Source organism: Chinchilla lanigera, unplaced genomic scaffold (assembly GCF_000276665.1).
Source record: "Chinchilla lanigera isolate Chin_1 unplaced genomic scaffold, ChiLan1.0 scaffold00054, whole genome shotgun sequence".
Classification (NCBI taxonomy): domain Eukaryota; kingdom Metazoa; phylum Chordata; class Mammalia; order Rodentia; family Chinchillidae; genus Chinchilla; species Chinchilla lanigera.
This window is the reverse complement of record NW_004955455.1, coordinates 3,301,232-3,325,881: the sequence shown is the minus strand read 5'-3', so window position 1 is coordinate 3,325,881 and position 24,650 is coordinate 3,301,232. Positions and strand designations below refer to the sequence as shown.

At 40.5% G+C, this 24,650-nt stretch overlaps 2 protein-coding genes across 3 annotated transcripts in view; one reads left to right on the top strand and one right to left on the bottom strand.

Annotated features, from left to right (window-relative positions):
- Kremen1 (kringle containing transmembrane protein 1) overlaps positions 1-17,142 on the bottom strand; it is a 59,951-nt gene extending 42,809 nt beyond the window's left edge. For both annotated transcript variants that reach the window (XM_005396174.2, XM_005396175.2), the window contains exons 1-2: positions 17,070-17,142; positions 5,362-5,524 (exon numbers count right to left, since the gene is read on the bottom strand). In XM_005396174.2, the coding sequence (XP_005396231.1) occupies positions 5,362-5,524; positions 17,070-17,127 (221 nt within the window). In that variant the 5' untranslated portion in view covers positions 17,128-17,142. The remainder of the gene's footprint in view (positions 1-5,361; positions 5,525-17,069) is intronic.
- Positions 17,143-23,262: 6,120 nt separating this feature from the next.
- LOC102024977 (chromosome unknown open reading frame, human C22orf31) overlaps positions 23,263-24,650 on the top strand; it is a 12,223-nt gene continuing 10,835 nt past the window's right edge. Inside the window, 2 exon segments of the mRNA XM_013520305.1 lie at positions 23,263-23,319; positions 23,956-24,123. Coding sequence (XP_013375759.1) covers positions 23,263-23,319; positions 23,956-24,123 — 225 coding nt within the window.

Here is a 24,650-nt window from a genome sequence, read left to right as displayed (position 1 = left end):
ATCCAGTGTGGCAGTGGATAGTAAGAGCCAAAGACCCCCAAAAGATATAAATTCTTTTCTTAGTAATTTCCTCTTTAAGAATTTACTCTAAGGAAATCATTACTTATAAAGATGTCCAACAAAATATTTTTATGATATAAAGATGTTGGAAATAGCAAACACCTAGTAAAAGGACTGATTAAACAAACATGGAATATCCACAAAAGGGACTACTACAGCTAATGGAAATGTGTTGTAAAGGCTCTGTCTTATTAATATGGAAATATTCATAATGTCTTATGGTTTAACATTTTTAAGGTTTATTTTTTAAATTTATTTTTATTAGAACATGTTTATAGGACATAATGATTACATTCATTGTGGGGAGCTGGCACATGATATAACACAAAAAGTATTGTTTTGCTTCTTAAAGGCAGTTATAAAACCATGGATGACACAATCTCATGTTCTGAAAAAATGTATTTAGGGAAGGACATACACTAAATTTTTAAAATTATTTATTTCTAGCTGATGAGATTACTGGCAACTTCAATTTTTTTCTTTCCTGGTATTACTTCCTCAAGTGAATATTCCCACTTGTGTGATTTTTAAAACAATAAAATAGAAAATGGTCATACTTCCAAAACTGTTATACAGATTTAATGCAATTCTGATCAAAATTCCAATAGCATATCTCACAGAATTAGAGAAAACAATCTTAAAATTCACTTGGAACTAGAGGAGACCTACATAGCAAAGGCAATTCTGGGCAACACAGGCAAGGCCAGGGGGCATCATAATCCCTGACTTGAAATAATAGTATAAAGCTATTGTGATAAAAACCGAATAGTACTGGCAAAAGAAACACACCCAAAGATCAGTGGAACAGATCAAAAGATACAGAAACAACTCCAGATATACTTAGCCACCTTATCTATGACAAAGGTGCCAAACACCTTCACTGAAAAAAAGATAGCCTCTTTAATAAATGGTACTGGAAAAACTGGCTCTGCACATGCTGAAGATTAAAACTGGACCCATACACTTTCACCATGCACTAAACTTTCACCATGCACTAAACTAAATTTGAAATGGATCAAAGATCTAAATATTAAAACAGAAACATTACATTTGCTAGAAGATAGAGTAGATAAAATTCTTGAAGATACTGGTGTAGGCAAAGACTTTATGAATAAAACCCCAATTGCACAGGAACTATCACAAAGAATCAAAAACTGGGATCTCATTAAAAAGCTTTTAAACAGCAAAAGAAATCACCAAGAGTACAGATACAACCCACAATGTGGGAAAAAATGTTTGAGGACTGTTTCTCAGACAAAGGATTACTACTGAGAACATACAAAGAACCCAAAAAAATCAGACCTCCCAAAGTGAAAGACCCAACCCAAAAATGGGCATCTGAGATGAATACACACCTCTCAGATAAGAAGTACAAACAGCAAATAAATATATGAAAAAATGTTCAACATCGCTGGTCATTCAAGAGATGCAAATTAAAACAACACTGAGATTCCATCTCACCCCAGAAAAAAATGACTATTATCAAGAAATCAACCAATAATAAATGCTGAAGAGGCTATAGGGAAAAAGGAGCTCTTCTTTACTGTTGGAAGTGTAGACTGGTGCAACCACTGTGGAAATCAGTGTGGAGATTCCTCAAAAAACTAAGATTGGAGGTCCCATTTGATCCACCTATTCCCCTTCTGGGTATCTTCTCAGAAGAATTAAAAACATCATATCACAGCAATATGTGTGCAGCCATGTTTATAGCAGCACAATTTGTAATAGCTAAATCTTGGAAACAACCCAAATGCCCATGAACTGATGAATGGATAAAAAAGATGTGGTCTTTTTATACAATGCAGTACTGCTCAGCCATAAAGAAAGATAAACTTGAGACTTTTATAAGTAAATGGATGCAACTCGAGACCATAAAGTGAAATAGAACAGACACATGTGTAAACATTGTATTGTCTCCTTAATGTGAAACTGAAAGAGTAAATAAGATAAAAAATATACAATAGATATTGTAAAATGGGAAGCAACTGTTCAAAAGAAAAGAGAAACTGGGATGGGGGAATGGAATAAAGAAAGGGAAAAGCAAATATAGATATACATACACACACCAGATATTTAAGATTAAAAAAAGATAGTTAAGATAGTTATACTACTAATTTCTCTTAGTTCACTGAAAAGAAAGGTTTGTGCTAATATTGTTTGGACAATTAAATGCCTATATCTTGTACTCTGAGTAATTTAAAGATAACAATATGCAATGTATTAACTATTGTTTCTCTCCCATTATCTTGTTTTGAAATTGTTTTATTTTTTTCTCTTTAAAATAAAATTCTTTTTAAAAAAGGAAAAAAGAAAACAATGAAGTACAATTCATATAATATATGCCACTGGAAAGCTTTCACCAAGACTGGACTGTCCACTCATGTTTGACAGAAATGGGTCCTACTCCTTCCCAAAACACTGAATCCTCAGAGAACCCTGAAGGAAACCATGCCAGAGTCTAAGTTACAACCTGTAATCTTGTCATCCTGGCATTAACTTTGGATACAGCAATAATATTTTTTAAAAGTTTTGCTTATATCTTCCTAAGTGAGAAGAGCTTACAATAAATACCTTTTAAGATTTTTTTCCAACTCAGAGATGTCATGAATCTAACAGGCAACACTGCTAAAATGGATCAACAAATGGCAGGGGCTACTGAACACACAGAAAAGCCTTGCCTCTCTTCACCACTCTCCAAGTCCCTTTCATTCAGACTCAGAATACTGGAAACCTGATGCTTGGTTAGGCCGGAAATGGGCATAAAGACCGAGCCGTGGAGAGTTTGGGAGCAAACCCTATCAGGCATGAGAAGGAGAAGCTTATTGTGTGGCCTAAAAGATAAGCTTCCCCAGAGTACAAAGGGTTCTTTTATTTCTTGTGCCCAAAGCCAGGTGGCAGTGCCAACTCTGCTCTTCCCCAGTCTCTGCCTTCTTTTCTGATCCAGATACCTCAAGCACAGCTCAGAGAAGGGCGTTCCCATCACTCGCAACTCAGACATATCAGATGCGATGGGTTTGAAAAGCTGCACAAAACAAACATGGTGTCGGATGGCAGCTGAGAAATCAGAGTAGGAGTACTTGCACAAAGCCCTTCTTTAAACAGTATTTCATTGTCATTTTCCTCTTCTATTCAGCGTTCAGCTTTGATGTAGTATTGGGTAAAGCCCTTAGAAAACAACTGTTTATTATCAATGTCAAAGCCATTCTAAAAAGCATCAGAATAGCTTCATAAAGAGCAAGCAAATTCATCCTTACTTCACTGCAGTGCTAAAACAAAAAGACTGGACTCTGATGTGATAATAATCAACAATTTCAGCCTCCCTTTCTGAAGTATGAACTGGAAATTCAGGTCTGGTACATTCCATTGAATCAAAGGAGAGTTTTTGCAGCCAGTCAGGACTAAGGAGAAAGGTGCTCCTGCCCCTTGCTGCTCTCTTAATGAATATTTACTGGTATGTTTCTGGGAGCCTGTGAGCACACATAAGTGCTATTAGGGAAAAAATAAGAGAAAAATATCTGTGTAAAGCTAAAAAAACAAACACTCTTTTCTCTGTCTAAACATTTTACCCAACTCAACCATTCCCATGAATAGAAAAGTTAGGGTAAAGTAATATACCAGATTTAGAATAGGGCTAATTTTTTATTTATGCAAAAAATTAATGTGTACAACTTTGAAAATAAAAAAGAATTGCTTAATGAGCATTTGTAACTTCAATAATAAAATACAAAAGGGGAAGTAGCACATATAAAATGATGGGACTTGGTTTGGAGTTTTTCAGGAAAGAGATAAATGGGAGACTTCATTTAAGCAATGTCTGAGAGTTTGAGAAATTTTTGTAACAAGCATATAATAACAATTTTTAAAATACAGTAACAACAACTATGGGGCAATGGTCAGTTGATAAAAGATAGGACAGAGGTAAAGGAAGGAGGTGAAGATGCAAGGATAAAGAAAACACAGCCTGCAGGCCTGGTGACTTTAAGTCAACCACGAGGGCCCGCAAGTGTTAGCAGAGGTATGTGGAGGGCAGAAGGTAAACAAAATAGACCACGCAGTGCAAGAATATATGTGTTGGGTCAGCTGGGTCAACAGAGCCATATGGTTAAGATGTCAGTGTACCACCAGAACCTGGGATACAGCACGGAGCTCAGAATGGAGCTCAGCAATAGTTTTTCCCCATCCTAATGGCTCAAGCTTTTGCATCTGTCCCAATAATAATTCAGTTCAACACATTGCTAAAGTACAAGTCATGTTACCAGGATCTTGGGTGTAAATAGCTAAAAGATATAACCAAAGGTGCTTAGAATTTTTGTTTTTATTCCTATATATCAGTGATTCTTAACTTGTTTTTGATCACAGATAACTTTTAGTAAAAGGCAAAAGACTTATTGGATCTGAAGAGAAACCAGAGTACAGATAACTTTTAGAATCTGATTAAAGCCACAGATAATATCAAGGAAATCATGAATATACATTTGAAAAATCAAGACCTCCTAGAAGTCAAGTACATTTGTGAGCGCATGTAGTCCCAGCTGAGGAGGCAGAGGCAGGAAAATCCATGACTCTGAGGTCAGCCTGGGCTATATAGTGAACTCAAGGCCAGCCTCAATTACACAGTCAGACCTTGTCTCCAAAACAAAATAATGCCTGCCGGGCGTAGGGGCGCACACCTGTAATCCCAGCACTTTTGAGGCTGAGGGAGGAGAATCATTTCGGGTTTGAGACCAGCCTGGGCTACAAAGTGAGCTCAAGACCAGCCTGAACTGCATAGCAAGACCCTGTCTCAAAAAGACAAAACAAACAAACAAACAAAAAACAAAATAACAAACAACAAGCAAACAAAAAGCCCCTGCTAAAGTCAGTCACCTCCTTTCTGGTTTTTTTGTTTGGTTTTAGTTTTGGTTTTGGTTTTGGTTTTTTGAGACAGGGTCTCATTATGTAGTTCAGGCTGGCCTTGAGTTAACTTTTTAGCTCAGACTAGCCTCAAATTCATGGATTCTCCTGCCTCAGCCTCCCAAGGGCTGGGATTCCAGGCATGTGCCACCATGCCCAGGTGTCACCTCCTTTCTGAAAGAGACAGGTAAATGATCAGAGAAGGCAGAAATGTTAACAATAAGGCAGTTGAAAGAAAGCAATAGCTTGTGGGAGGGAGGGAAGGAGAGAGAGAGAATTTTTAAACTAGTGTCAAGAAAAGCTTTTTGAGTTGGCTGAAAAGAGATAAGGAAGGCCTCTCTATTCATGAGCAAGGTTGGAAGGAGTTGGAAGAGATCACAGATTTTAACTACTATGGCCCCATCTTACCTGCAATAGTTATGTTCGCCCAGGCCACCCTCCCCATTGGGGTATTTCAGAGTGTTGTATGGATGCTGGAAAGTCTCGTTCCAGAATAAACATGGCTTCCCGCCTTGCAGTGCTGTCCAGTTCTGAGTTCCCCTGTAATCTGCACCATTGGCTGTGAAACACTCTAGGAGAAAGAAAAGACAGAGCATACTAATTTTCTGGCAACATTGGAAGTCTCCTCCCTCTCTGGTTGATGATTTATGTTTTGTTTGGACCAAGCTGGATTGGATAGTATCTTGCTAGATGCTGGACACCATGCAGTTAACAGTGCTGGGGCTGTGTGAATCTAGAAGGCCCTGAAAATGCAAGACTAATCTTGGCACTAGCTTGTAGGAATAACAGGACATTTCCCCCTAAAGTTTACAGATCCTAACTAGGATATAAACAGGGAGCCTAATGTATTGAAGCGCATGAAGTGAACCAGGGAACCCCCAAATCTGGGAACAGTTGGTAACAGCCATGCATGTGGAATTCTGGGTACTCGGAGGGGGTCACTGCTCTTGCCAGTGTCTCTGTGTGGTAACTAGAACCAGGTCAGCAGCTGTAACTGAGCTCTCCCCTACAGTCTGAAAAGCTGCACTGACACTTGGATTTAATAAGACCATTGGATACAGCAATGCTTTGGAATCCCAATCACAGAAATCTGGGAATGACTCACATTCCCTGGTAATGAGGAACAGTCCTCCCCATGCTGTCTGAAATAGAGGTGCAACAAAACAGGCAGTGAATCCCAGGGAGCAAGGACATGGGCAGCTTTTCTCTCACCCCTTTCTGAAATTCTTTCCTGTAGGATGCACTGAAAATGGTCCCAGGTCCCATTTCATAAGATGACAAATCCTTGCAGGTATAATCACGTGCTCTTAAAATCTGCTTTTCAGACTTTGGGGGGATGGGCACTGAGGCTGACAGGCTTTCCCCCACATATTGTATGCATTAAACTCACAGAGGTTCATGAAAAAGGCATAGTACAAAGAGAAATTTTTTAAAATTAGCTTAGTTGAAATTGACAGAAGCACTTCAAACACTTCTTTAAGATGTATCATTAGAAACCTGACAGTCTGGGGGAGTCAGACTAATAGTCTTAGCTTTATTTCTTTCCTTCTCCTGGCACACGGTGACCTATAACTTTTGGTACTGAGTATTCTAACACTATTTCCCACTGGAGAGTGTATGTGCCTACTCTAGCTTAATAGGCTTGTGGATAATACAAACATGTTTATCCTGGAAGGTATTTCTTTAAATATTTAAAAACTAGCCAGAGAATATCTCTCTTCCAGCATACCCTTCTTCCCACCATCCAGGCCCCATGTTTTGTCTGTAATGGCACTGTTTTCTGGAATTCTAGGCTATACAGAAAACCCTAGTGATTAAAAAAATCATCTTTGGTGCAATACTCATATTACAATAGGGGCAACTCATCGTGTACCGTGATGATGCTCCACCAAGGGTCTACATAAAATATGTCAAAAGTAAATAAAGGAGGCAGCTCAGCACAGCATGACATACACTAAACCAAGAGACTGGGCCTTGGCCTCTATTCCTGCACTTGCTGCTGACCAGCTGTGTGACTTTGAGCAAATCATCATCATGGCATCATTTCTAATATTTACACAGTGTTTTACTGTGTGCCAAATCTTGTCCTAAGAGCTTTACAAATGTTGACTCACCACCAATCCACAAGAAACGTACCCTTAAATATGTCTTACAAAGGAGGCAACCAGGGCACTAGACCACATCCTATGTCTAACAGAACCCATCAGTGTGATCCTTACACACCCTGCCCTCCTCCACCCCATTAGTATGTCCTGTTGACTCTAAATATATACCCTGAAACTGCCTTTCCCTCGCCATCTTCAGAGCCAAAGTTTGAGTCCCATTTATCATCAGAGAACAGTTCAGGTCCCACAGTTCCTCCTTTTGTTCTACGATCCACTCTCCAAAGAGAATTCAAAGATATGAATGAAGAGAACAAAAACACTCAAAACAAAACTCAGACTCCTCATGGGCGTTTGTGAGGCCTCCTCCTCTTTCTTCCCACGGTACCTGGTCTACTTTTAATTCTGTGAGCACACCATGCTATTTCATGCCCACATGTTCTTCCTCTAATACTTTCCACTGCAGATTAAGTCTTACCGCCTCTGAAAAGCCATCCTATCTTTTCCACCCTTCCTTTTCTCCCCTTTGTCTACTACAGAGCACTTACTATCACTAGAAATATATGATCAGCCTTCTATATCTAGAGGCTCCTCATCCACCAATTCAACAAATTATGGATAGAACATATTTGGGAAAATAATTGTATTGAACATGTGCAGACATTGTTCCATGTTATTATTCCCTAAGCAATATCATATAACAAGTATTTATACAGCATTTCATTGAATCAGGTATAAGTAATCTAGATATGATTTAAAGTACATGGGAGAGGGCCAAGGATTTAGTTCAGTGGCACAGCGTCTGCCTGGCAAGTGTGAGGTCCTGAGTTCAATTCCCAGTAACCAAATAAACAAATAAATAAATTAAAGTATATGGGAGGATATGTATAGGTTACATACAAATACTATGGCATTTTATATAAGGGACTTGAGAATATCAGCTGAATTTAGTGTCCCTGGGGTCCTGGAACAAATACCCGTGGGATACTAAGGAAAGACCATTTATTGAGAGAAAGAGAGAGAGAGGAAGAGAGAGAAGGAGAGAGGGAGAAAAAGAAAATGAATATGAATGTGTATAGTAGGTACCACATTAGAACCCTATCCCAGTCGCAAGGCTGGTGTCTTGGTTACTTTTCTCTCCTTGCTGAGACAATATACCCAACACTCCAAATTAAGGAAGGAAAGGTTTATTTAGCTCACAGTTTGTGGAGGTTTCAGTCCATACTGGGCTGACTCCAAGGCAGGGTGGCATGGCACACAGGCAACAGTTTAAGAAGGTGATAAAGACAGCAAAGCAGCAAGAGCAAAAGCCGGGAGGGGAAGCAAGCCTCTTGTCCTCCCTTACACTGTATGCTTGCTCTCCTCAGGCTCAGGCCCTCTGCTGAGTTAAGCTTCTAAACTTCTCAAGTTGATACAATGTATCAACCATTACACCTGGAAATCCAAACTAGAATGGGACATGAGAACATGTATTTCTAAAAAGCTGCCCAGGTGGTTCTGTTTTATTACCAGGTTTGGAAGTCATTAGACTAGATGTTTGTCTTATTTTTTGGTGGTGGTAAGGAGCAAACCCAGGGCCTTGTGCATGGCAGACAAGAGCTCTGTCCTTGAGCCATATCCCTAGCCTTAGACTAGACAATTCTAAGAACATGAAGCAAACCTTTGCCAATTGCTAGAATTTTAATTGTTACGTGTTAGTACATTCTGTTGGTTCTTACACATCAAAACATCAGGTTATACGCTTTAATTATAATATAATAAAAAATGAATTTTAGAAGAAAATGGTAAGGAGTGACCCAGGTGCCAAAAATGCAGGCCAATCAATGCACAGCCTTGGCAATACACAGCAACACGTTCCCAGAGGCTCAGATGACTTGATTTGTAATACAAAAGAATGTGGCAGCCGTCCACACATATGCCAGTCCTCATGAATGGGGATGAAATGTCATCTGAGAGCAGGAATGGGAAAGAGCAGGCTTGTTTGTTTCAGTCTGCTCCTCAGACCTAATCTTATTCTCAGTTCCACTGGGGAAACTGAGGCAGTGTATCAGATTTTAATGATATTATGTTTACTTACCAAACTTGCCAGTACATATCAATTGTGGAGAAAAGGCAAGAAAAACAAATGCTGTGATAAGCCAGGCGTGGTGGTGCACATCTATAATCCCAACACTTGGGAGGCTGCAGCAGGAGGATTGTTGCGAGTTCGAGACCAGCCTGGGCGACAAAATGAGCTCAAAGCCAGTCAGAACTACATAGCAAGACCCTGTCTCAAAAACGACCAAAAAAAAAAAAAATGCTGTGATGATGAACCTATGATATGTGTGCCACAGAGAGCACATACAGCCCTCTAGACAATGAGGTCATGAATTATATGAGTTGTTTTTTCTAAACTAAAACCTCAGTATTCAGGTTTAATTGCAGTTTGCAGTGTTGGCACTTTGCAATAAATAAGAGTTTTGGGTTGCTGTTTGGGCACTGGGTCTTTAAACGGTTTGCCATCACTGAAATAGAGTATTCTGGATTAAAGTTATTTGAGCATCTTGAATACATCAGATCACTTACTAGGTAATAAGGACCCTGCCTCTCTCATTTTCTAATGCTATGAAACTGCCATAAGCTTTGTCTACCTAAGTATGAACTGGCTAGAACTATAAGGAAAAAAAAAATCATATGGCCCCCTTGTATAGTCACATATTCAGTGAAAGAGAATAAGTGAAGGTATAATCCTAATGTGTAGCCTACTATTCATTAATTAATCAAATATTTATTTAGTACTTTGCATGTGCTGACTCTTCACAGCACTGGGACCGCAGTGATGAAAAAAGACCCTGAACAGTATTCATCGAGCTCACATGCTGACAGGATATCTGAGCAAAGATTAGAGGACGGGAGGACGCAAACCCAGTAAAAAAGCTGGGAAGAGTGTTACTGGAGAAGGACATAGCAAAGAAAAATGCTTGGCAGGTTTGAGGAACTGTAAAGCTGCTCCTCTTACCTGACTGGTGGGGGCTAGTATGTAAGGAGGGGCAGGCAAGAAAGGCCAGCATAGGAAGGGTCTTTTGAGTTGTGTAAACAGGATTTTGGCTTTTGCTTCTAAGTATAAAGGGAAGCCACTTGTAAGGGTTTTTGTTTTGCTTTATTCTTCTGGAGCTTGTGGATAGAACCCAGGGCCTCACGCTTGGGAGACAAGTGGTCTGCCACTGAGCTATACTCCCAGCCCTCTGGAAGGGTCTGAGCAGAGAAATGGCATGATTTGACTTATCTGAGGGTGTTCTGTTTTGGGGTTTTTTTTGTTGTTGTTGTTTAACTGTTTTGGTGGTACTGAGGATTGCACTGAGGTGTATCTCCAGTCCTTATAAAAATATTTTACATAGATAACAGTCTAGATTTTGGGAAGAGGAACTACAGAGAGACAAATATTAGGCCAAGACGACCAGTTAGAGGGTCACCAGAGAAAGACAGGTAGAAGAAATGCTGGCTTGGGTGCCAAAATACCCTAGGTTTTATTTGTTGTCTTTTTGGTTTTTTGAGATAGGGTCTTGCCTATGTAGTCCAGGCTGGCCTTGAACTCACTATGTAGCCCAGACTGAACTCAAATCCATGATCCTCCTGCCTCAGCCTGCTGATTGCTAGGATTACAGGCACACATCACTACACCTGGCTCATAGTATTTTTTTTGGTGATAGGCACTGAACACAGAGCCTCATCCATGCCCACATCAGTTTGAGAGAACCAGTGGAAAAAAGACTAAACTCATTCCCTGTAAATTTGTAGTACAATAGGTATAAAACAATGAAAGACCTCTGTATTATAAAAAAATTAAAAACTGTAACAAGATGTTCTTTTAGTCTTTCTTTCTTTCTTTCTTTTTGTGGGGGTACTGGGAATCGGACTCATGACCTCGTGCTTGCTATCAGGCGCTATGCTGCTGAACTGTATCCCCAGCCACAAGACGTTCCTTTGAAATAATTAAAACTTGACATGTATGAAACAGTGGTAGGAAAGCAACAATTAATCTAAACAACATTCTATTCCTTAATAAAATTTAATAAAGTTGAAGAATATGGTATACATAAAACTCTATAACTAGGTTATTCCTAATTACAATGCTAGAATTTGCATCTTAAATGTCCTGCAGTCAGGCATGGTAGGTACTACATGCCTGTAATCCAGCTCTCTGAGAGGCTGAGGCAAGAGGATTATGAGTTTGAGCTCAGCCTGGGCAACTTAAGAATTTAGTGAAACCCTGTCTCAAAATAAAAATAAATTGGGCATGTAGCTCAGTGTGAAGGCCCTAGGTTGAATCCCCATTACCTACAAAAAGAGAGAGAGAGAGAGGAAACAAACAAGGCTTAGGTGGGCATGGTGGTGCACACCTGTAATCCCAACACTGGGGAAGCTTAGGCAGGAAGGTGGCCATGAGTTCAAGGCTAGCCTGGGCTACATAGTGAGTTCAAGGCCAGTCTGAACTATACAGTAAGACTGTCTCAAACAAAATAAAACAATACAAAACTGTCTCCCGAAGTCCAGGTCTTGGTCCCTCGCTCATGGCATTACTGGGCAGTAGTAGAACCTTTAAGAAGTGAAGCCTAGTGAGTTGTACGTCATTTGGGGTGTGCCCTCAAATGGGACAGTGGGATACCTTGCTCTTCCTTTCTTTTACTTTCTGGCCAGAAGGTGAGCGGTTTTGCTCCAAAATATACTTCACCCATGATATACTGCCTTACCACAGGCCCCAAAGCAACAGAGTCAACCAACTAGAAACCAAAACCTCCAAAACTGGGACAAAGAATAAACCTTTTCTCTTTATAAGTTAATGTTCACAGGCATTTATTACAGTAATGGAAAACTGACTAGCATACTATTTGTTCAAAACTACTATTCTAGTGTAATGCACACCTGAAGCTGAGATAGAAAGATTACAAGCTTTAGGCCAGGCTACATAGTGAGACCCTGTAAAAAAATAAAAGGAGGGAGGGAGGGAGGAGAAAGAGGAAGGAAGGAAGGAAGGAAGGAAAGAAGGAAGGAAGGAAATAAGGAGGGAAGGAAGGAAGGAGGGAAGGAAAGAAAGAAGGAAGGAGAAAAAGAAAGAAGGAAACAGAAATAGAGTATATTTCTATATTGAGTTTTTAAGATTCCTGGTTTTCTGGTAAAATTACTAGTTGGATCTCTACATACGATTCTTGTGAGAGACTCTGGTTTTTTTGTTTTTTTGTTTGTTTTAAGCCACCCAGTCTCTGTTCTATGTGCAACAACTTAGCATCTCTGTTGATCTTATGTTGGCAGAAATCTGGCTGGTTTAACCTAGTATGGAATTAACATGAGGCAGTACACATTAAATTCAATTCTAGCACCTTGCAGTAAGACAGCAGAAAACATTTTCCAATGGAAATATCTTCTGTCCTTTTTAAAATGTTTATGAAATTTGGTAGGTGGGTAGTTTATAGAGAGATAAGGCTTTGGTGGAAAATCTCTTACTAATTAGCAGTATGACAATGTTGTCAAGTGTGCATACAGCATACTTGCTGCTCTGTTGGGTTTCAGCTACAGACTTGGTGCCCTGTGGGTACATCTTCCAAGCCCATGTTCTGGGGCAAGCCACCCTTTGCCTTAGGAGCACAACACGATGCTGACTGCTTACGCACAACATTATGGTAAAGGAGTATGTGATTCTGGCAAGACAGTGATGCCGAATCTTCTCCACCCAACATCATGAGGCTATGACAGGATACTCTCTCACCTTTCATAGTGATTTCTGTGATAATGTGGAGAAAGGTTATCAGATCTACAGTGGAGAGAATACAGTTAGGAGTGGGGCCCACTATACTTAGTACATACTGAGAGTCACTGGAGTAAGAGGAAATGATACCAGGTAAGTGGCTGACACGCTATGGTTTGAGCAAACCACCCACACACTTGGGCGCTTAGTTTTTTGCCCTCAGTTTATTTACCTATGAAATGAAGAGATTTGACAGATGATCTTAATGTCCTTTTACAGTCTAAACTCAAAATACTGTACCTGCTATTACAAGATCTAACACAATGGAACTAAGATTCAAAAGTCTGGAATGATGTGAAAAGAAAGAACTGATAGCTAAAAAGCCATGACAGCTGGCTAAGAAACTACATCTTCAATAAAAATTAACAACATTGCAAAAATAAAAGAAAAAGAGCATAAACCTAAGGGTTAATAAAGATTTAAAACTCACACCATCTAGCCAGGTGTGGTGGCGCATGTCTGTAATCCCAGCACTCCAGAGGCTGAGGCAGGAGGATCACTGAGAGGTCAAGGCCAGCCTGGGCTACACAGTGAGTTCAAGGACTGCTTGTACTACAAAGCTAGACCTTTTCTCAAAAAAGAAAAAATAAAAATAAAATTAAAAAAAAAAAAAAGACTCACACCATCTAAAATGTACCTTACTTAGGTCCTAATTGAACTATAAAGAGACAACCAGGGACATTTAAATCCTGACTGGGTATTTGATGACATTAAGGAATTTTTTTTTTTTAGGCATATTATAATACTACTAAGTTTTTGAAAAGAATAATTATCATTTAGAGATATATACTAAAATATTTACAGATGAAATATGAGATTTGTTACAAAATGACATAGATATTACATTACAGTGATACATGCATACTCATGATTATAATGGCACCATTCATAATAGCTAAATCTTGGGTACAGCCTATATGTGCATCAACAAATGAATGGATAAAGAAAATCTGGTATTTATACACAATGGAATACTACTTGGAGATAAAGAAAGATAAACTTGAATCATCTGTAGGAAAATATGTTAAGTAAAATACAAGTTTAAATATTGAGTAGTTTCTCTTATATAAGAAATTCAGGGGCTGGGGATTTAGCTCAGAGGCACAGTGCCTGCCTGGCAAGCACAAGGTCGTGAGTTCGATTCCCGGTACCGGAAAAAAAAAAAAAAAAAGAAATTCAAACTATAGGGAGCAAAATAAAAGATAATAGGAAATAGGCAGACAGATTTTTCTCAAATGGGAAGGAGACAAAGATGGAGGGAGGGGCAAGGGAAGGAAAAGGAGAAGGATGAAAAAGGAATCAAACTGTGTTATTGTACATGTACAAATCCCCACATGGGATGTAAACATTATGTACTGCAAATATGTACTAATAAAAAATTAAATAATTAATTAATATTTAAAAAACCTGGTGGAGAGAAGCAAAGGGGTTTGGTCAATGTTGATAATCTTGGAAGCTGGGAAATGGATACATGACTTCCTCATAGTCTCCTATTTTTGTGCACTCTAAATTTCCCATAGTAAAAAAAAAAAATGTTTAAAGAACATCTTGGAATAGTTATTAGCATGTTGTTTTGCAATTAATCTACCTTAGCTTCTTTTCAAGAACCATAAACCCAATCAGCAATAAATCTAGCCATCTAAAACCAAGACAGACATTCATGTATTCTGCTCTTGGACTATATATTAACTGTGCACAATGACCAAAGAACAAGCTGTACTTCTGCCCAAAGTAGAATTACCACACAAATAATCACTGTAATTTTTTAAACATCAGTAGCTTTTCCATTAAAATATCTTTTAGATCTTCCTTTTCATTGAGGAGACAGTGTCTTTAAAAACATTAACAGGGTTTACGGGTGTAGTTCAATAGTATAGCATGTGCTTAAGACATATGAAGCCCTGGGATCAAACCCCAACACCACCCACACCCACACCCACACCTCCCCCACACACATTCACCACAAAAACAGAGCAGGCTCTGCTTCTCAAAGTAATTTTAACTAAAGAATTTACACTTTTTGAAGAGGACTTGAGATATCCTACTTGAATCTCCAATTTATTCATGTCTATTAGCAGACAAAATATTGAATTACTTAAAATACTATTTCCAAATAAAACCTAAACCTATGGTAAGCATTGGACTAGAAGTTTAAATTTGGAAGACCTGTACGAACACTTCAAGGAGGGGACCTTATTGTTAAATAAAAATACAAAAAACCAAATAGCTGTTGAGGCAGAGAAGGTCCAGAATAAAAGAGCTTGGGTGCTACTCTGTTCCCATCTGGCTGTCACCTTAAGCTCCCCTCCTACCCAAGCAGGGCCCACTGGAAAACATGTCATGGTTGTCACTGTAAAGTACATGTGTTTTTGCCAGGAATAGCCACCATGAATATGCAACAGTGCTTGAGGACTTTCAATTTATCATGTAGGATATTGTAAACACAAATAAACATTGAATTGAAGCCCAAAAAAGAGGGTTTTTTTGTTTTGCTTTTTTGCTTTCTCTTTCATGGTACTGAAGGCTGAACCGAGGGTCTCACAAAAGCACGTAAGTTTCTATGTAAGTCTCAGTTTCTATAACTGAGCATGCCCCCAGCAATGACAGTTTTTGAGAAAAAAAAAAAAAAAAAATGACTACTAACCTATCAGCATGTAACTCTGTAACATACACAGAGATTAAGCCAAGCCTCAGTTTAAGACTCAAAATGGTAGCCAGATGTGGTGGCACACCCCTATAATTCCAGCACTGGGGAGGCTGAGGCACGAGGATCATTGGGAGTTCAAGATCAGCCTGGGCTAAAGTGAACTCAGGACCAGCCTGACTGCATCAAAACCAACCACACACACACACACACACACACACACACACACACACACACACAGACTCAAGATAGTGAGAAGTCAGAAGTGAGAAGCAGAACTTAAAGAAAAACATTTCATTAATTAAGCAAAATACTTTGATGGATTTTACTGCCAGTACCAACCAAACATACTCTATCATACCTGGATGGTGTAAACCATTTATCAATATAATACATAAGTACAAATGAATCTACTTCAGATATTTATTTATAAAAGCCATCTCAATCTTGAAATAGAATTTCATGCTAGAAAGCTTTTGCTCATGGAAAGTATGAACTATTTAAAGCTTCAAGTCCAGCTTTCTGACAGATAATACCTCAGTTCATTAAAAGTCAACTCTAGGGGCTGGGGATTCAGCCCAGCGGCACAGCACCTGCCCGGCAAGCACAAGGTCATGAGTTCGATTCCCGGTACCAGAAGGAAAAAAAAAAATTTAAAAAAATAAAAGTCAACTCTAAAAAAACAAAAAGACAAAAGGTGAACTATTCAATGCTAGGTCTAGAATGGATAACATTATACTCCTATAGGAGCAAGGGGATCTAAAACAAGTGACATGGTACCTGCCATAGATCTTAGAGGTTTGATCATCTTGAACTGTAATTGCTCAAAAAGCACCTAGCCTTGCTTCCAACAGCATGTTTTTCTCAATAATCTTACCCCTCTCCCCTCAAAGTGCTGGCAATCAAACTGAGTCTCATGCATGTTTGGCAAGCTCTCGACTGCTGCACTACATTCCCAGATTCCCATCCCCTCACCCATTCAGCTGTTCCTTTTTTTTGTGTGTGGTGCTGTGGATTCAACTCAGGGCCTTGCACGTGCTAAGCACATGCTCTACCCTCAACCCCAAGCATCTTACCTTTGTATCCTCAGCAAGGACAGACCACACAGAGGGTGCTGGCAAATGTTTGTGGAATGTGGGAAGTAGACAATGGGGAGTTGGGGAAGAGGGAATCTGTTACAGACACATTCTGAGTGCCCAAATTTCCTTACCAATTTATGCTTTTATGTCAGCCTCCTGACCTAAATCATTCATGAGAAGTCCCAGGAAATTTTATGTAAACCAAGCATTTGAAAGTCAAATACTTGTTATTTAAACTAGAGGACTTTGCTATTTAAAGGAAATCAATGGTAAAGTCACATATAATAGGAGAAATATTCTACCCTTTTTTTTTTATTCTTCCCTATTTTTAATGACATACATTTTTTATTTTCTGAATTAAGTAGGAGATGGCTGGTTCAAAGCCACAACTAGACTATCACTTCAATATTCCTACTTAATACCACATAAAGATCTCAATCAGACTAAAAAGAATAAAATGATATAACCCAGCTTGTGGACAATTTTTATCAGTAATGCCTGTGACTTACTTTTAATGACAGATGGCAAGAAATTTCCCCAATAATGGAGTCCCAAAGGGTAGCCCATGGTCCATGGAAGCCAGGCTCTGGGCTTTTCAGCTTCTCTTAGTTGATATGGGATGGGCAAGCAAAACAAGTGTTCTTCAGTGGGGACAGCTCATTGACAGGTAGATAATGTATCTCTAGAGTACATTTTCCAAATAAACTCTGAAGCAAGAAAGTTGTAGACTTCTGAAATCTGTCACAGAGATGAGTTTTGGTTACAGAGGCTGAGCACACAGTAGACATTTGATAAGTACTTGTTAATTGGCTCTAACATAAAAATACAATCAAGAAATGGATTTCAGATGTTCTGGCCGGGAAGACAGTTTAGGGCAGAAGGACTCATTGTAGCATTTGTGAACAGGCAGGAACTGGCAGTGCTGTCATCTCTAGCCCCCTCCAGAGTAACAAGAATAAAACAAACAGTGGACAAGAGAATAATTCTGATTACCTAAGATTTAAAGTTTCACATAGTATTCTATGAATCTTGAGTAGGTTTGCCAAATGTAGCAAAAAAGTACAAGATGCTCAATTAAATTTGAATTTCAAGTAAATACTAAGTAAAAGGTATTGGTACTTATCTGCAGTTCAAATTTAATTGGCCATCCGATATTTAATTTGGCAATCTGACTCTCTAGAGAGACTAGACAGACATAGTGAATCACAGACCTTATTCCATTTAGGTTTCTGAAACAGTTTACACAAATGTTAAAGGAGATACTGAAGAATGTTAAAGTGTAGATACTGAAGAATCTACTCTTAAGAGTGAAAAAAGAAGTTGATTAGAGTTGCCTCTTCCTAGACCACAGTAAAAGGAAAGGCAAAAAATAATACAATTAGGACAGCATTTCTCAGCCTCAGCACTACTGACATTTTAGGATGGGTTGTGGGGGTGTTTGTCCTGTGCATTCTAGGATGTTTAGCAGGATCTCTACCTTCTGCTTATTAGATAGCTGACAGCACCCTCTCAGCTGTGACAGTCAAAAATGCCTCCAAGTATTGCAAAATGTCCCCTGGGGCAAAACCTCCTTCTGTTGAAATCACTAGGTTAGAAAAAAATGGTCAAACAGAAAGTGTCATATCCATTAATGAGTGGTCATATAACAAAAGATTGTTCTCAGGAGAGGAAAATCTCAGCTCCACCCAGGCCCCTCCAAAACCATAACAGGGAAGGGAGGGCCTAGTCATTTCAGCTAAGACCATCAGACAAACCCTTCATGTGCCAGAAAATCTGAATAGGAATCTTTGGAGATCCAAGCCAATGAAGTTCTGCATGGCCAGGCATATATCACAGCAAGAAGGGCAGCCTACCCAGCCTTTGAAGATGTTCCTTTTAAGTTAACCTCCCTCCAACCAAACTTTTTCCAAATCTCTTCCTGCCATTTGGAAGTTGAGTGATTCTCAGCTGAAAAGGCCTGTATATGCGAGGTGCAGATGGCAGCAGTTAGAGCCCTCACCAGATGCTGCAGTCTCTAATTTGATTGAAAGGATATAATTAGACAACAGAAACACTTTAATGAAAGAGCAAAACATGGAGGGAGGGAAGGATTGAAGGCCCTTAACTGATGCCAAAACACCCACCAGTAATAGAGGCTTTGAGGCCAGGGGAAGGCAATGGGAAAGCCCCTTAAAAAGACAGTCTCCCATCCTGTTTATTTCCCCACAGACATAGAAATAGGGATTTTATTATTGTAGATTTCCACTGTATTTTATGTGGGAACAATCTGATTAAAACCAGAAGAGTCTTCGGAAGAACATCAAAGAAAAACAAATATGGCTTCTGTGGTCATTATTAAAAATATTTTTACCAGCCCAATAATTTTCTTTGAAGATGAATTTTTATAGATTGAACAGCAGCAAGTAATTTACATACTGTAATGGGATTGGCTAACAATCCCTGCTATGCTAGAAGAAAACTACTAACTACTTGGTCCTCATGTTGTCATCTGACTTTAGGACACTAAGGAAACTGCACACCCATTTAATATATCTGTTTGGAAGACATAAAGAAACCACACAAGGTCAGTCACATATGTTGATAGCTACAACCATTATGAATGATCTTTAAAAGTTGCCTATGCTGTTTTTACAATTTCCTAGCTTTAAAACTTCAAGTGTGAGTGTACTGTTCTGGTTCTAACCAAGAATTTAACCAAACTGAAAGAAACGCAGCCCTCAAAAGTCTGCAGTTGCTAATGTGGTGTGACACTCGGGCTTGGAAACAGCCACAGCCTCCTCGGCCCACTAAAGCAAGGCCCCGCCCTTGTGGTAAATTGAACAATAAAAGTTTAATGCTTTGGCTACTTGCCAGGAATTAAATCCATGGCAGGGGAAATCAGAAGCTGGGCCCAGCAGAAAATAGAGCCCTGAGAGGGTCCTGTTGTACAAGTGGGAGGGGAGAATAACAACTTTGCCTGTGAGGTGGCCTAAACCCTTTTGTCTGCCAAGGTACTTCCTAGCATCCAACTTCATTCCTCTGCAAACTGATATGCGTCCAGGCTAAGGAGGTATATACCTAAAAAGATTTTAGAGCAATTCCCTTGGAGAAGGAGAAGGCAAGTTTCAGTATAGTGGTTATTTGTGAGATGTAGGAAGAAACTCTGATATATCTATAATGGCCTCTCTTGTATCCCTGTTCAGCCTAAATCCAAACAATGACTCCAAAGTTGAGGTCTGGGAAAAGGCACTGCCCTCTTCAAAAGAAGACAATGATAAGAGAGGGAGGAAAAAGAGACGTTAGACTGCTCCTTGGAGATGAATACTTCCTGGAGTCTCAAGGTCAAACTAAAGAGGGAAGAAATGTCAGTCATCCTTCTCACTCTTATGAGGCCCCACAACGAGCCAGCCAGAAACTAACCTCCAAGTGGTGTTCAGGGGCTCAAGGAAATCTCATCTCAAAACCTATGCAGGTAGTTTTCTATTTGATTTCTGCTAGGTTGTCCTTATTTGGGAGGCAAAAATTCAGACAAAAGCTACAGATCCAAACTTCCGGCCTCTCTTGAATGTTTTGCATTAAGTGTTCCACAACCACAATCAATTTGGTATGTTTGTTTCATTTTGTTTTTTAAAAAATGTTTTAATTAAAACAAAATAATCAGCCACGCTAAGCACACTGTTGTTCTGCAACTATCACTTTATATGTGACAATGGAACCATGGCAATAAAAATTAACTGCTTAGGAAAGTGACAGAAGTTTGCTTTCTTCTTTTTTCTCTCCTGGTTGTTTTTCTAGGTCTCAGGGCTGGTGCCACCTGCTGCCTGGGCTTTCCTCTGAGAAACAGATCTCTTAACGCTTTGTTCCAAGCAACATCTGCAGGCATAGCTGAACAATCACACTATAGGCTAATTCCAGGGCAAGTACTGTTGTCCTTATGTTGTGCACTAAACCACGCTGAATTTCCCTTTAAACCCTTTTTAAAGTGTCTAATTAAAGATCCAAATGTATGTGCATGAACTGTCCTTCACAAGTATTATTTTTAAAAATCATGGTAAAATTTTAAATTTACCATTTAAAAATGTTCTTCCATACGTGTCTTTTTTGGTCTTTTGAGATGAAGACTCATCATTAGGTTGCCGAGGCTAGCCTTGAACTCCTGGGCTCAAGTGACCCTGCTACCTTAGTTTCCCAAGTGGCTGGGGCTACAGGTGTGCACACTGTGTCTGACTCCCATATACACCTTTTGCTTTTTTTTGTTGTTGTTGTGTTCCCGATTGCTGGAGATCTCCCATATGTATCTTAAAGTTAATTAACAGTAAACGGTAAAAGGTTCATCCATTCACTAAAGGCAAGCCTCCTTGTCACTTTTTTCAGACCTGTGGACACTGAAAAAAGAAAAATCAAAACACATAGACCTAGAGCAGGACTTGGTAAAGTACAGCCTGAGGGCCAGACCTGGACTGCCTGTTTTTTGTATGGCTATAAGCTAAGCCTGCATTTTAAATTTGAAAATTTCAAAAGGATAATATATTATAACATATAAAATTTATATGAAATTCAAAACCATTCCATAAAGTTTTATTGGAACACAGTTATACCTGTTCATTTATAGTTTGTCTGTGGCTGCTTTTGCACTACAAAGTCAGAGTTGTCTGAAGCAAGAGAATCACCGAGTGTTCAAGGCCAGCCTGAACTACACAGTGAGACTCTGTCTCAAAAAAAAAAAAATTCCTGATCTGGATACTGTGAAGCAATCTATTTTACCTTAATCATTTATTACTTTTGGTCTAACTGTGCTAAACAACAAGTATTATCAATAACATCTATACTCAGTGTACCAACTTGCTCTTGATTAGCAGTAAGCCTACATGTCGTAATTCTAACAGCCTGTAGCAGCACATATGCCATAGGTTAGACATCACTGTTTTCAGATGTACAAAGGACTTCACTGCATATCTCAAACATTTAAATTATTTCTCCAGGGGCCAAAACAAATTTTCACAAAAGAATTAAAGTTCTCTGAGGCTAGGTCAAAATGGTGTTTCATTTTGAGCATGCAAGTAACTGATACGAATGTTGGTCTGCTTCACTCCTTTAGCTCCACAGTATTAGCACAGTGAAGTCCCCAAAAGGGGCAAGACTGTAGAGAGAATGATTCTCTTGCTATTTACTAATCCCTTAGGTTTTATGGCAAGACATACTACTGGCTAATGAGAGAAGCTCCCGATGAAGTGTTAAGGAAGAACAAACATCAACTTACACATTTATAAAAGGCAACTGTAACCTGAATGGATAAGCTCTACCGACATTCACCTACAAGACCCAAGCATTGTAAAACTCCCAAGGGAGCCGTTTGCCTTGAGCAATTTGCCTTATGCAGAGAACTCAAGTAACCCCAGTCCACTGAGGCTTCATAGCTCTCCACTAAAGGTCAGTAAATCCCACAGGAGAACCCACTACTGAGAGCTCACTGGCCCCATGGCTCTACTGCCTTCCTCCCTCAGAGGACAGTCTAGATTCCCCCTTCAATCTCTATCCTCCTTCTTATCAGTTGTAAAGGAAGGAAAAGAATGGAGTGAAGGGGGATCATTCAGGGTTGCCTATACACTGTAATTAGAAGTAGCATTGATGGGGAATGAGCTAACTGTTTCTATAAAGTCAGCATTCAAAAATGCAAACCACCAGTAATTTAAATATTATAAAATTGTGCAGAATATAAGTATTGGAATAATTTTTTCCATCCACAAAATTTTAGAGAAAATTACAGTATTACAAAATATGAAATGGCAGGCTTGGCATATCTTCAGCATAAAACGTGTTTTTTATTGAAAGGACTTTTAAAAACTAGTGGGTAGGCTCTTGACAGGATGGGACGCTGAAGAACATGTGGGATGGCTCTAAAAACTGCTTCTGGAACTAGAGAGGAAGTCTCAGAAGCACCAATGGACTAGGTTATTCAGAGCCTCACTAGCACCAGAAACCAAGCTAGTGAGGTGCTGAATTAAGAACTTGGGCTACTTATCACAATGGTTATTTGCCCTCATCCCAGACTCACACTAAGATTTAGGGTTTAAATTACATAAAGGTTGCTTGCTATATTTGACCTAGCAAAGCAAAGGTGACTGGAGAGATGCCACTTTCCAACAAACATAAGCACAGACTTGCCTTACTGAACAATTTTCAGACTTCTCACTCTGCCCTTTCCAGAGGAGGAATCAGTTCATTTCTACTCATACCTCTCTCTCCATAGAGGACATTAAATCCTGAATACACAGATGGCAAAGTAGAGCTAAGGGGTTACTAGGTTACAGTTATGTTGACATATCCTGGCTCTCAGAATGTCCCTCCCTCACTCCTCATACACGGCAAACAGTAGAAGTGAACAAATTGTAAAAGTCTCATAGAAAGCAGCAATCACTCAGAAACTACTTACTGAGCCTCAGGTTTACAGTGCTTGGAGATCCTTGTTCTACTGATCTAAAACTAAGCTTTGCCTTTTTCAGGGATTCATCACACGGGAAGCTTAGAGCATTCCCAGGGTAAATGAGGTCTCTAGCACTTGGTAACTTCAAAGCACTATAAAAAGCATTATTAAAATATGTTGATTGCCTCCTCTACCCATGTTACCAACAGTATATCATTTAATCTTTCACAACACCCTGCAAGAGAATTAGCATCACCGGCCCTTTACAGATAAGGAAACTGAGGCTCAGTCACACAGGCATGGCCCAAAGTTACACAGCAAACCAGAACACCAAGTCCTGGCACCAACCCAAGTTGGCAAGTAAATGAAGCAACTCTTTTTTGTTGTTGTTGTCGTTGTTGTTTCTTGGGGGTACTCTGGGACACTAGGTCTCACTATGCAGTTCATGATGCCCTTGAATTCACTATGTAGCCCAGGATGGCCTCAATCTCACAGTGATCCTCCTGCTTCAGCCCCCTGGGTGCTGGAATTACAGGCCTGCTCCACTTCCCTCCCCCGCACCAGTACAAAACAAAAACTCTTGAGTTTTCTTTCACCAGCAAAAAATCCTGTCTTTCCAACAACGCAGTACTTAAGTTTGGGTGGAGAACCCAGAGGCTGGTTTTTCTGCTCTCACAGATCGGTAATGAACTCTTCCCTCCCCTTTCACAAATGTCCCATGCTCAACACCCAAACAACCTGCAGAGAAAGTTAAGTGGGACAGGCAACGCCCTCTTGCCCACTCTTTAACTTGGAAAGGATTCTGCTACCAAGAAGATGTGTGAAAGCTAAGTAAGCAAAGTCCCAGCTTCCATTCTGATCCAGAGCCCCACCTCCAAAGACCCGGCCTAGGCTTTCGGAGCCGGAGCCCGAGCCGGATAACCTGTTTAAACTGCGGTGTTACCCAGGACACAGGACTCGGCATGACACACTCAGCCCGCTAGGCACTGCAGGGAGAAGTTTCCCATCACCCTCTCCTTTTCTCTCTCTTGGGGCTGGACCGCCACCTGAGTACTGGAGAAGTTCAAAGAGGCCTCAGGGGAGGAGGAGGTAGGGGGCGTCCAGGATGGGTACAGCGGGCCGCTCCAGGACCGCGACCTGCCTCTAGCGGGGCCAAGCAGGTAAACCAGCTCCGCAGCTCTGAAGGCAGAAGTTACAGGGTCGCCCCAACAGGCGCGGCTGGGGCCGGGCAGAGGGGCGGGGGGCCGCTGCCCCGCGGGGACGGCCAGGCGGGAGGCAAAGCAGCTCCGCAGCGAGGCTCGGGGAAGGGGTCCCGGTCCGGGGGCGGGGACACTGAGGAGCTCAGAAAGGGGGTACAGTGCCTTGAGGCGGGGAGCCCTCCCGCCCCGAGGGGTGTCGCTGAGGGGCTTGGGGATGGGATCCCGGTGGGTGCCAGGGCAGAAGGGGCGCTCTGGCCCTGCGGAAGCTGAGTCGCCAGGGCACGGCGAAGGGGTCCTCGGGGCACCGAGGCGGACAGGGCGTCCAGGCCGTGGGCACGGGGGCGCGGAGAAGTAGCAGGTCTCCTGACGCTGGGGGGTGCTCAGGGCCTCGCTGCGGGGCTCGGCCCAGCGGTCCCGGGGCACCGAGCGGGAGGGGGCACTGCCAGGCGGTGGCCCGCGTTGCCCCTCGGGCGGGCTCCGCGCTGGGC